General features: G+C 49.0%; 1 protein-coding gene across 2 annotated transcripts in view; it reads left to right on the forward strand.

The window, feature by feature from the left end:
• The window catches only part of USP19 (ubiquitin specific peptidase 19), a 58744-nt gene extending 57248 nt beyond the window's left edge, over positions 1–1496 (forward strand). For both annotated transcript variants that reach the window (XM_077276415.1, XM_077276414.1), the window contains exon 26: positions 872–1496. In XM_077276415.1, the coding sequence (XP_077132530.1) occupies positions 872–1009 (138 nt within the window). In that variant the 3' untranslated portion in view covers positions 1010–1496. The remainder of the gene's footprint in view (positions 1–871) is intronic.
• Positions 1497–12428: the final 10932 nt, after the last annotated feature.

The raw sequence follows: 12428 nt of genomic DNA on the forward strand, positions 1-12428 counted from the left end.
CAGCACATTATTCTTTAATTATGGAGAAACACATGCACGCTCGGCCGAACCAAGCATGCATGTATGAGGGGATCAGAAGGACCAGCTGACTACTATCTAACAAACTGAGCAAAAAAGATCCAGCAGCCACGCAGGTAGTCCATGGCCACCAGACCAGAGCCCTGTGAACCTCCTACTGCCACCTCAGTGTTGCTTCTGATTAGAAGAGAGGTGTTTGCAGGGCTCTGGTCTGGTGGTGGCCATGGACTACCAACATGGCCGCTGGCCCGAGGTCTGGGGCATCTTTTTGATTGACTTGTTTTGCGCTACGTGCGATGGGTTCTCAGCCTCCGATTGTTCCTATTCATTGCCAGCAAACAGATGTGTAAAAAAAAAAAAGGTTTATAAAGCTTATTAGAGAGTTGTAGAACTTTAGAATTTTATCATAAAGTTAACAAAAAAAACTTGGAAACTTTTTTTTTTTTTTTTTTTTTTTACGCTTTTTACAAGTGACGATCAATGGGGGGGGTCCAGGTCCGGAGTTCTCCATGTCCGGAGTTCTCCATAATCCCTAAAAAGGAGCAGACTTATTACTTCCAGTGTGGCTTACTTCTGATGTCTATGAAGTCCGTCGGAGGGGAGCGGCGTTCGGCTGAACTCTTCCTCCCCTTCATTTTTATCACCTGAAGCCTCTGATAAAAACTTTAAACTTTTGTGAAAAGTGCAGCTACACTTTAAAGGTATCCAAAATGGGGGCAGAGCGTGCCACACGGTGCCTCTTGGGTGGTGGGTGAATATTTCTGTCATGCAGCGCCCCCCTCAGGCCTCTGTTCTCATCTGCTTTGCCATAACCCGTGATATTTTTTTTAACCCATTCTTCTTTTTTCCGTAGGGGGTCAACCAAATGGCATACGGTCCAAACCTAACTGCGGAGGACACCGCGCAGGTGGCTGCCGCCGCCGTTTCCGACCTCTTCCCCCACCCGTCTGAGCCCGCCCCGTCGTACAGTAACATGGAAGACGTTGATTAATGGAAGTTTTAAACGACAAAGGAAGAAGTTTCTCCTCTTCGCCGATTGTATATACCTGTTGAATATTTTTATTGTTTGGATTTTTTTTTTTTTTGAGGTGGGGGGGGTGATTGAAGCGTTGCTGTGGTTTCTTTTTCGGCGTCCATGTAAGTATTTCCCATGTCAGATTATTCTCTTGAGTTCCTGAAACCTTCAGTGTCAGAAGCTCCGGAGTCGGTCCTGTGCCGCTACGTGGAGGACGTCCACCCAGGAGCCCCTTTTTGTTACCTTTCCTCCTTCTTCCTGAGGTTTGTTGGACATCTTTTTTTGGGGGGAATCGTTCCGCTTGCAATATATACAGCTTCCCGCAATGGTTGTGTGATTTAGGAGTAACCTCCCTGACCGCAGCATTCGCCTCCGTCGTGTGGATCCCATCCTCCGCTCTCTGTTGTGTCGCTGTGTTTTACTTTATTCATATGTATCATATATTATTAAATGAGAAAATCCACCCGTATGTCTGATTTTTTTTTTTTTATAATGTCCGTCCCGTCATTGGCGCAGTTGTCGGCTCCGCTCGTCCTTTTGAGGCGGCCTGGATGCTTTCTGTTAAATAGGAGTCGCCTGGAAAAATACGTCCGTAGCAAATTGATAACTTCCTCTTGGCTTTGTGAAATTTCTTGTATAAATTAGATCAGTTATATATCTCTCCTTAACGGTCGCACGATTTTGTGGGAAAGCAGCAGAATTGGAAGTTTCCCTGTTTTAGAGGGATTGTTCATATTTAGAAAAACATGGCCGCATTCCTTAAAACAGCGCCAAACTTCTGCGCAGGTTTTGTGGGGTATTGCAACTAGTTATTGGAGCTGAGCTGCAATACCAGACAGAACCTGAGCACAGGGGTGGCGCTAGTGGTGGGCCGGATATATGGATGAGGATGACAGACTGGCTCCTTTTTATTGCAGGTTTCCTCTATGGGGGATGTGATTGTATAATCCCGTCTGTTCCCGCAGAATCTGATTTGTAAATGGCTTTTGTTTGTAGCCCCGTTCTACGGTCTCGTATCGAGGAACACGACTGTAACGTGTGACTGTCGAATAAATGGGAAAACTTGCCCAGCAGCAAGAAAAGGAAGATTAGCTGCATATCTGCGCTTCAGATGGGATCGGGCCGTGGTATCTGCGGATATTTCCATTCTGTAGGATTCGGTGCACTCGTGCATTTTACAGCTTTGTTTTCCCAGTCTGCTATTAGGAGATAAATGCACTTTCAGACTAAGGTAAGTTGTTCAAGAACAGAAAATCATGGCTGCTCCTCTACAGACAGCCAGTTCCGCGTCTGTCCACAGGCTCTGCTTGGCATTGCAGCTCATCCACTTTCATTTTAACTGTGCAGCTGAAATCAGCCATTTTTTTTTCCCTGGATGAAGCTTTGGGGCTGCATCAGACTTCAGCTGAAAAGGACAGCTGAGTGATAACTAGCTCCTCCCCCTCTTTGCTCCTCCCATTGGCCTTTCCAGTTGGATGCCAGTCATAGGGCAGAATTTTACTCAACTGTTTCTCTGATTCAAGGAGTTTGTATATTTGTGGTGTTTGGTGTTTTTTTTTGTTCCATAATGAACCACTCTGCCTGTAGAGATGCTTATTTGTGAGGATGATTTGAGTGGGTGGCATTTTTTGAGTAGGAAACAAAGGAAGTCTTGCAGTATTAGGAAGCGTGAAGACCATTCTCTCTTACCTCCAGTAGCCTAGCTTCTCGGTCAGGAGGCTCGACTCCATTGTATAACTATTTCCAAAGAATTTGGGACCTCCAGCTCACCCATCTCTGATCTGACGGCTCATGGTATCAGGCCATAGCTCTCTCCGCTTTCCTCTTCTATGTTCTGCTGTTAAAATGGTGGAAAGAAATGGATGCACATAGTGTGTAGAGAAGGGGAAAGCATCCAAGTTATCCAGGAGGGCAGATCAGAAAGGCTGTAGAGGGGGAGTGGAAAGCATCCAAGTTATCCAGGAGGGCAGATTGTAAAGGCTATAGGTGGGGATGAGAGGAGGGGGGAGTATCTAAGTTATCCAGGAGGGCAAATCATAAAGGCTGTAGATAGGAGGGGAAAGCATTCAAGTTATCCAGGAGGGCAGATCGTAAAGGTAGTAGATAGGAGGGGAAAGCATCCAAGTTATCCAGGAAGGCACATTGTAAAGGCTGTAGATGAGGAGGGGGGAGTATCAAAGTTATCCAGGAGGGCAGATCATAAAGGCTGTAGATAGGAGTGGGGTAAACATCCAAGGTAGCCAGGAGGGCAGATAATAGTCTGGATAGAGGGGGCAGCATCCAAGGTAGCGAGGAGGGCAGATAGTAAAGGCTGTCGATAGAGAGGAATGCCCTCACAAGGCAGCCTGGTCACAGGCTTTTCTTTCCCCAGACTGCAGGGGCAGAAAGGGAAAGTCAATTGCTCAGAAGAATCAACAAAAGGGCGAGTGGAGCTGAACAGGAAAGAAGCTGTGCTGATTCACGTGAGCTAGTGAGGAAGGCAGCATCCCAGACATCACATACAGCATGTATTACTGGAGCGGACATGTCCTCATAGGAAAAATCTGCAACTAGGAGCAGGTTCAAAACTGCACATCAGCAGTTCTGAAAATGAACTTTGCTGACGGCGACTTTGAGCAACTATGATAGTAACTCGGAAACCATTAAATATGTGAAAAGAGTTTTCTAAGTTTTGGGGGACAGCTCTGCGCCACCAGCCTGTCTGCCCTCCCTGCAAGAAAAGAACAAAGGCTGCGCTTTACCGCAGCGAGTACATAGCTATTTATAACACAAGTTATTTTCTGTCTGTGAATATCTCCTTCTATGAGAATTTCAACTTCCCAGATATGTATTATCTAAAAAAAAAGGCACATCGGCACGGCCGCCACTGGAGGGGTTTCCAAAATTCTGCGCTCAACGTTCGGTCCGATCCTGGCTGTTGTAGCAAGGTGGCAGCTGCTGGAAAAGATGCCGGGACGACTGCAGCTCGGGGAGGTGGAAATGGCTCCAGAACTTGGTGGAGCGACACTACTCTGAGCATGATTGTCGCACAGGTTGTCGCTTTTGCTTCCCTAAAAGTGTGGAAATAACACTGCAGCCCTGTTCTGACCTGAAGGAGTCAAAATCCCCAACGCGGAAATTTGGAGCAAGTGGATTTCGTGGTCCGATCCGCGGTAAGAAGCTTAGACTTTATTTATACGGCTCATACGTCAAGCTGGATCCAAGCCAAATACCAGCGAGCGGAGCGCGGCGTCAGTCCCCAACATCCCCGGACGGACGGGCGAGACCGAACAGTCGTGTAAATATTATTCTCTGAATACTAAGAAACAAATATCCGTCCATCCCAAATATACACAGAACATCGGGGATCCGGGAACAGCAAATATCACAACGCAATCATAATAGTCCTTGTTTTAAGGAACGCTTCCCCTTTAAAAAGGGGATCGACTCTTACAATGAGATTAGAACAAGATGGCTGCTTTCTTCCAAAAACCGTGCAAAAAATTGGGATTTTTCATTGCTGCTTTTCCTTGTCCTGGGCTGTATAGGTCGTAGTACAGCAACAAAACCAATGCCGGTCTTGTAGTAATCTGCTGTGCCAGCCAAACTAACCTGGAAGTGCATTGGGGCGTGTCCATACACTAAAAGTGCAGTGCCACGCCCCCTGTGCACTGCCAGGCTAATCTGCATGTGTCACTGCTCGGCTTTTCAGCCCTGACACATCGGATTATTACAGATATCATTTTATTTCTATCACTACGACCCATCCAGACGTAACGATGGCTGCTGTAGTTATAGGGAAAGAACAATCATTTATTTTTACACTCAGCACTTTGTTTTTAAATATTCATTGAGTAAATAATTCTCACTCCCTTCTGGATCCAGCATTAAAAATTGCTTCATCCTTTTGCCCCGGATTATACCTCTCATGTCATGGCCTTGTAGACCTGCTCAGGTGACGACCAATACCGCTCCACTCCTCTATAATGTCTCCTGACATACCCAGCTCTGCTATCTTGTCATATCCCGTATTATACTCCAGAGCTGCACTCACTATTCTGCTGGTGCAGTCGCTGTGTACATACATTACATTACTGATCCTGAATTACATCCTGTATTATACCCTAGAGCTGCACTCACTATTCTGCTGGTGCAGTCACTGTGTACATACATTACATTACTGACCCTGAGTTACATCCTGTATTATACTCCAGAGCTGCGCTCACTATTCTGCTGGTGCAGTCCCTGTGTACATACATTACATTACTATCCTGAGTTACCTCCTGTATTATACCAGAGCTGCACTCACTATTCTGCTGGTGCAGTCACTGGGTACATACATTACATTACTGATCCTGAGTTACATCCTGTATTATACCCAGAGCTGCACTCACTATTCTGCTGGTGCAGTCACTGTGTACATACATTACTAATCCTGAGTTGCATCCTGTATTATACCCCAGAGCTGCACTCACTATTCTGCTGGTGCAGTTACTGTGTACATACATTACATTACTGATCCTGAGTTACATCCTGTGTTATACCCCAGAGCTGCACTCACTATTCTGCTGGTGCAGTCACTGTGTACATACATTACTAATCCTGAGTTGCATCCTGTATTATACCCCGGAGCTGCACTCACTATTCTGCTGGTGCTGTCACTGTGTACATACATTACTGATCCTGAGTTACATCCTGTATTATACCCCAGAGCTGCACTCACTATTCTGCTGGTGCAGTCACTGTGTACATACATTACATTACTAATCCTGAGTTACATCCTGTATTATACTCCAGAGCTGCACTCACTATTCTGCTGGTGCAGTCACTGTGTACATACATTACATTACTGATCCTGAGTTACCTCCTGTATTATACCCCAGAGCTGCACTCACTATTCTGCTGGTGCAGTCACTGTGTACATACATTACATTACTGATCCTGAGTTACATCCTGTATTATACTCCAGAGCTGCACTCACTATTCTGCTGGTGCTGTCACTGTGTACATACATTACATTACTGATCCTGAGTTACATCCTGTATTATATCCCAGAGCTGCACTCACTATTCTGCTGGTGCAGTCACTGTGTACATACATTACATTACTGATCCTGAGTTACCTCCTGTAGATCTTTTATTATAAAAATGAAAAACATAACAATAATAACAGAAACAAAACGGAAATATCAGCCAGAAAAAAATAATCAGTATACTGAACACTGGTCCAGCCGCTCATTCTCTCCTCTCACACATATTATACAGTATATACAGAATAACTATGTTGACCTTCAGGTCCGGTCACCAAACAAAATAATAACAAATAAAATAAACAATGGCAAACAAAAACTATATACATAAACTTATTTTTTTTTTTTTTTTTTTAGTTTTAAATAAAATAGCCACAAATTTAAACAAATATATACAATACCAAGCTATCCTCCATTCCCAACCCCCCGCACTGACCTGAGAGCTGGTCCTGCGTCTCATGCCTCAGTCCATGTCCAACGTCCATAGGCCAGATCAGGCAGTGCCAGTTTTTCCCCCAAACAACCCAGTGTCCCATAGTCCCACAAGATAATCCCACCTCCCCCCTTTCCCACCACCCAACCTAACACCTACACCCAAATCTATATCCCCATATACAATATATACAATATATACAGCAGCACACACCACAGTAATCACAACTCACGAAGCCCAAGTTCGGCGCCTGCAGCTCTACATCACTGTATAATGATCAAACAAAACAAAAATCTACAGTGTCAGCAGCAGCCCACCACCAGGAAAGGAGATGACCCGACTAGGGCACACTAAAAGAAAAGCCCCTCCAGAGGAGAGCGGCCCTCCGTGCGCCCAGTCTCCCATACTCCAGAGAGCGCACCTTCACCAGGTCACCGAGTATGGTCCTAAGCACATCGTCCACTGGGAGGATTTTTCGTTGCGTCGATACTAAGCACCGTGCGTTCCACGTGTGATACCTAACCACTGCACTAACTAGAAATAAGGTGCAACGGTCCCGACCACCCAGGTCTCCGAATGCTCCATAGGCCCATTCCGCATAGGAGAGACCGGCCAGCCGAGACCAGCCAATGAAGGCGCCCACCCTGTTGTACACCTCTGTGTTGAAGGGACAATGAAGCAGGAAATGGTCCATGCTTTCCAGCAAGGTACCACAATGCTCCCGAGGACAATTCCTGTCCTCAGAGCTCCTACACTTCAGATTGTCCCTCACACACAGTTTCCCATGGAAGCAGCGCCAAGCCAAGTCCCAAAACTTCGAGGGGATCCGGATAGAATTCAAAAGATGTAAACCCACCCTAAGATCCCGACTTGGGCAGTCCCTGAGCACCAGAGGCCTCTGGAAATGGGTCAACAGAACCCTATTGTCAAGGAGTTTCCTTGGCAGAGTCCTGATCTCCCACATTCCCAGACCCCACCGACGAATTACCTTCAGAACCAAGGTAGCGTAAGCCGGAAGATGTCCATGCGGTGTGCGAAGATCCTTCACTTGCCCTCCTGTCTCCCATTCCTGGAAGAAAGGCTGAAACCATCCCCTACAGGAGAATACCCACGGAGGAGCCCTCTCTTTCCAGAGGTTTGCAATATTGATCTTAATGAAGGTATCCACAAGGAATACCACAGGGTTGACCATACCCAACCCTCCTAGTCTCCTCGTACGGTAAGTAACCTCCCTCTTGACCAGGTTCAGTCTATTCCCCCATAACAGTTGGAAGAACAAACTGTAGACCCGAGTCCAGAGAGATTCCGGCAAGATGCACACACTGCCCAGATAAATCAGTAAAGGGAGCAGGTAAGTTTTGATCAGGTTTACCCTTTCCCTTAGGGTCAAAGACCAACCCTTCCATTGGTTCACCTTCTGAGTGGCGATCTCTAGCCTGCTGTCCCAATTTTGTTTGGGGTAATCCCCCTGGCCAAAATCGATGCCAAGGATTTTTGCAGAGATTTTGGGTCCTGGAAGGGTGTCCGGGAGATCAAAACCAGGATCTCCTCCCAGCCAGAGACTCTCACACTTATCCCGGTTGATCTTGGACCCGGATGCCTCCGAGTAGCGATCTACCTCTGACATCATCCACCCTGCCTCCTCGTGAGAGGAAACAAACACGGTGACATCATCGGCATATGCCACCACCCTCAGAGTGGCCTCCGGTGCTGCCTGGTCCATCCCGATCCCGGCCAACGGTCCACGCTCCACCCTCCTAACAAGAGGGTCAATCGCAAACACGTACAGCAGCGGGCTCAAGGGACAACCCTGGCGAACACCGGACCCAACCTCAAAAGAGCTGCCAATCCAACCATTCACAAGCGGGAAACTTTCTGCCCCACTGTACAAGGTCTTAAGCCAATCAACAAACCCCCCCGGCAGGCCATATCTCAGAAGGACGGACCAGAGGTACTCGTGATTAACCCGATCAAACGCTTTTGCCTGGTCCAGTGACAGCATGTACCCCTTCCAGTGACCAGCCCTACCCTGCTCCACTGCCTCCCGGACACAGAGCACAGCACTAAATGTGCTGCGGCCTGGAACAGAGTAATGCTGGGCCTCCGAAAGGAGTCGGGGTGCAAATTTCACCAGCCAACCAAAACGTCCTTAAAGGTCTTATAGAATTCAGATGTTAAGCCATCTGAACCAGGCGATTTTTTGGGGGCAAGCCCTTCAATCGCCAACTGAACTTCCTCTTCCCTGATCATTTCTGTCAAACTGTCAAGAGAGGGGTCTACCCCTGGTTCGGGGACGGCTTCAGCCAGGAAAGCCGACATCTCATCCCAATCAAGATCCCTCTTCCCCAAGAGGTGCGAGTAGAAGGATCTGACAACCTCCAGGATCCCTGATCTGGATCGCCTCAGGGACCCCGTAGTGTCGACCAGTCCTGTAACTACTTTACTATTCACTGACATCTTGCAGTTTCTGTAAGGGTCGGGCGAGCGGTACTTCCCGTAATCCCTCTCAAAAACCAAAGATGCGTGTCTATCGTACTGACACCTCATAAGCAAAGATTTCACTCTGGAGATCTCCTCGCGGCTACCTCCAGTTGAGACAAGATGTTCGAGTTTCCTCCTCAGACCCTGATACAGGCGGTACCTGCTCAGATTCCTGAGGCTCGAGAGCTGGCGGAAGAATCTCGCCACCCTTTCCTTGAACATCTCCTACCACTCTGACTTACTACTACAAAGATCCAGTAAGGGTACCTGGCTCTGAAGAAAATCCTCAAAGGACTGTCTTATCTCCGCTTCTTCCAAGAGAGAGGAATTGAGCCTCCAAAAGCCTCTTCCCATCCGGAGGGTCTCTGTAACATTCAGAGAAAACAAAATTAAACAGTGGTCGGAGAACTCCACCTCAACAACAGACACTGCTGAAGAGACAGCTTCCTCCTTTAAATAAAACCTATCTATTCTGGACCTACAGTTACCTCTATGATAGGTGAACCCCTCGTGGCCTGGGGTGTGCCGAATGTGGACATCCACCAGGCGAGCCTCACTAGCTATACTATTAAGGGCGACGCTATCATAAGTCAGCTTGTCTCTGGAACCTCCTCTATCTCGGGGCCTCGTGACAGCATTGAAGTCCCCTCCAAAGACAACCTGCCGACTTGTAAAAAGGTAGGGCTTGATCCTCATAAAGAGACACTTCCGGTCCCACTTAGATTGGGGACCATAGATGTTGATGAGCCGGAGCTCTTGTCCCTTCATGAGGACATCTAAGATCAGGCACCTCCCCATTTCTAACTCAATAACCCGTCGGCATTCCACCGGTGCGGTAAAAAGGACCGCCACTCCCTGCCATGTTTGGCAGCCTGGTCTCTTGCAAAAAGAAAATGTCAGCTTCAACCCGGCTGAGAAAATCAAAGGCCGCAAATCTAGCTGTATTTGACTTTATGCTGGCGACATTAATGGACGCCAGCGTCAACGGAGTGGGTTCCGCCATCATTGGTGATTGAGTTAGATGGCTTTCTTTTTCCCACTACCCTTATCCTCTGCCTCAGAGGAGGAATCCTTCCCCCTCTTTAATGACATGGAGGTATCCATTCCCATGTGTTTTTTATTTTTATCGTCCTCGTCTCCGGACTCTGGGCCAGTCCCTCCCTCCAAGGATCTTACATTCCCCGAAGAAGGAGACTCGGCGTCCCCTGTGAGCCCCGCCGAAGCCAGAACCTCACCCTCAGCTTCCTCCTCAGAGGAAGAGATGTTTTCAAGGGCTTGGAACCGGTTAGAAAGACCAACCAGAGGGGAGTCGGTTTTTCCTTCCTTAGGTACCTTGGTCAGAGCGGGAGAAGATTTTTTATCTCCCTTCTTTCTCTTCTTTTTGGTGCCGAGCTTACGCTTGTTCTCTAGCCATTATCCTCATCCATACTTTCATAATGGGAGGACTCTGAGGCAGTGGCACTTTCCTCCCTGTGGATCCTCCTGACCTCCTCATCCAACTCATCATCCCTCGGGGCCTCAGCAGCAAGACTGGCGTCCAGGACAGGAGCCGCCCCAGTAGCCCGAGGCTCGCCCAGCTCTCTATCCTGTCTGCGCTTGTCTAGACGCCTTAGCTGGGCAGGCGTCTTTTTATTGCTTTTCTTCCTTGGCCCCTCAGCTCCCTCACCCCTGCTAGTCCCTTCCCCAGCAGAATAAGCCTCACGGCTTTCTCCCACCGGGGTCACGACTGCGTTAGCGAAAGAGCGAGAACAACGGCTGAATGGGTGACCTAACTCACCACACAGGTGGCACCTAATCTCCACACAAGATGCAGCAAGATGGCCAATATCCCCACACAATGCACACTTCTGCACAGTGCAGTTTGCGCTGAAGTGTGTGGGGTCGCCGCACCTGTGACAGAGCTTTGGTTGCCCCTGGTAGAAGACCAGGATACGATCCCTACCCAGGAAGGCAGATGATGGTATGTGGGCAACCGTACCCCCTGAACGCTTAAGTTTTACCATAAACGTCCAGGCCCCTGACCAGATACCAAACTCGTCACGGTTTTTCTTTGGCATTTCTACCACCTCTCCATACCGGCCAAGCCACGTCATGATGTCGTAACAAGAAAGCGACTTGTTACAAGTCATCACGGTCACTTTCTTGACTTGGTTTTGGCGAGACACCACCTGAACGGTAAAGTCTCGCCAGCCAGGCTCATTTTTTGCCAACTCATAGTTCGACCAGAAGAGCTCAAGCCCCTCCGGCCGAACAAAGCTGACATCAAACTCAGGTGTGGAATAGGGATGTATCAAGGCATAGATGTCAATCGCCTTGAAGCCCATCTTCAGCAGGAGCTCCACAACTTTAGACCTTGGAGGACACGCATCACTGCCCCTCCACCGAAGATGGACCACATTCCTACGCACACTACCTGGCCCAGCTGTTGGGAGGGACCACACTGTATCCCCCCCTCTTTGCTCTCGGAAGGCCCCGAGGCCATGCCTCTCTATCCAGAAGGATAGATCAACCTCTCGACCCTCTACCATTAGTGATCTCTCTCCCTTCTTTAGAGCCTCCAGGAGACGCCGTTGCAACATGCCGTCCCCAGAGCCCAGAGACGAGGAGGATGCCCTATTTCCCCCGGAGGTGACAACGGCAAAACTCCTGACAGGTGCTGCCACCACCGGGGGGGCAACCGGACCAGTGACCACATCCACACCAACAGCATCACCATTACCCACCTCCATAACCCCCTCACCCTCTACCAAACTAGCAACCACACCACTAGACAAAGAGTTTTCCTCATCCATACCCACCACCACATTCACTCCTGCTGGACCAGTGACAACAGGGGGTGACACTTTGACCTCCGCATCATCAGGCACAAGGGGCTGAGTCTCCTCCACAGAACTGGAGGCGACCTCACCCCTGGTCTTACGTGTGCCCTCCGCATCATCAGATGATATTTTCTGCTGCTTTACTGCTGACACCAGGCGCCGCTGATCTTTCGCCGCTGTGGCGCGCCGCTGATCCTTCATATCAGCATCTTGTTGACCAGCGACGCCAACACAGAACAGGACTTTAGTGGGAGGACCAGAACGCCCAGCCCCGGTAACCCCCTCACACTGCCGCCGCTTCTCAACTAAGTGATCAGCGGCAACAGCATTCAGGGGCACTGAGGCTACCGGAGCTGCCCCTGACACCGGACTGCTCCCCCCTCCCACTGGGGAGCGCACCACAGTGTCGTGGCCTGAGTTTTCGCCTGCCGCCGGGCCGCCCTCACTGTCCAGCCTCTCGGCTGATGCACCTGCTGCTACGTCCCTGCTACTACAAGCAGAGACAGAGCTCTGCGCCTCACTACCGTGCTTTGTAATCTCCCCGTGCCTTTGCACCGGATCCACAGCAGAACCCGGGCTGGGCTGGGCAACGGGGCTTATACAGCGAGCTGACCCTGCAGCCGACTCGGGGTACAGGGAGCGGGGCATATACAT

Source organism: Ranitomeya variabilis, chromosome 8 (genome assembly GCF_051348905.1).
Source record: "Ranitomeya variabilis isolate aRanVar5 chromosome 8, aRanVar5.hap1, whole genome shotgun sequence".
Lineage (NCBI taxonomy): Eukaryota > Metazoa > Chordata > Amphibia > Anura > Dendrobatidae > Ranitomeya > Ranitomeya variabilis.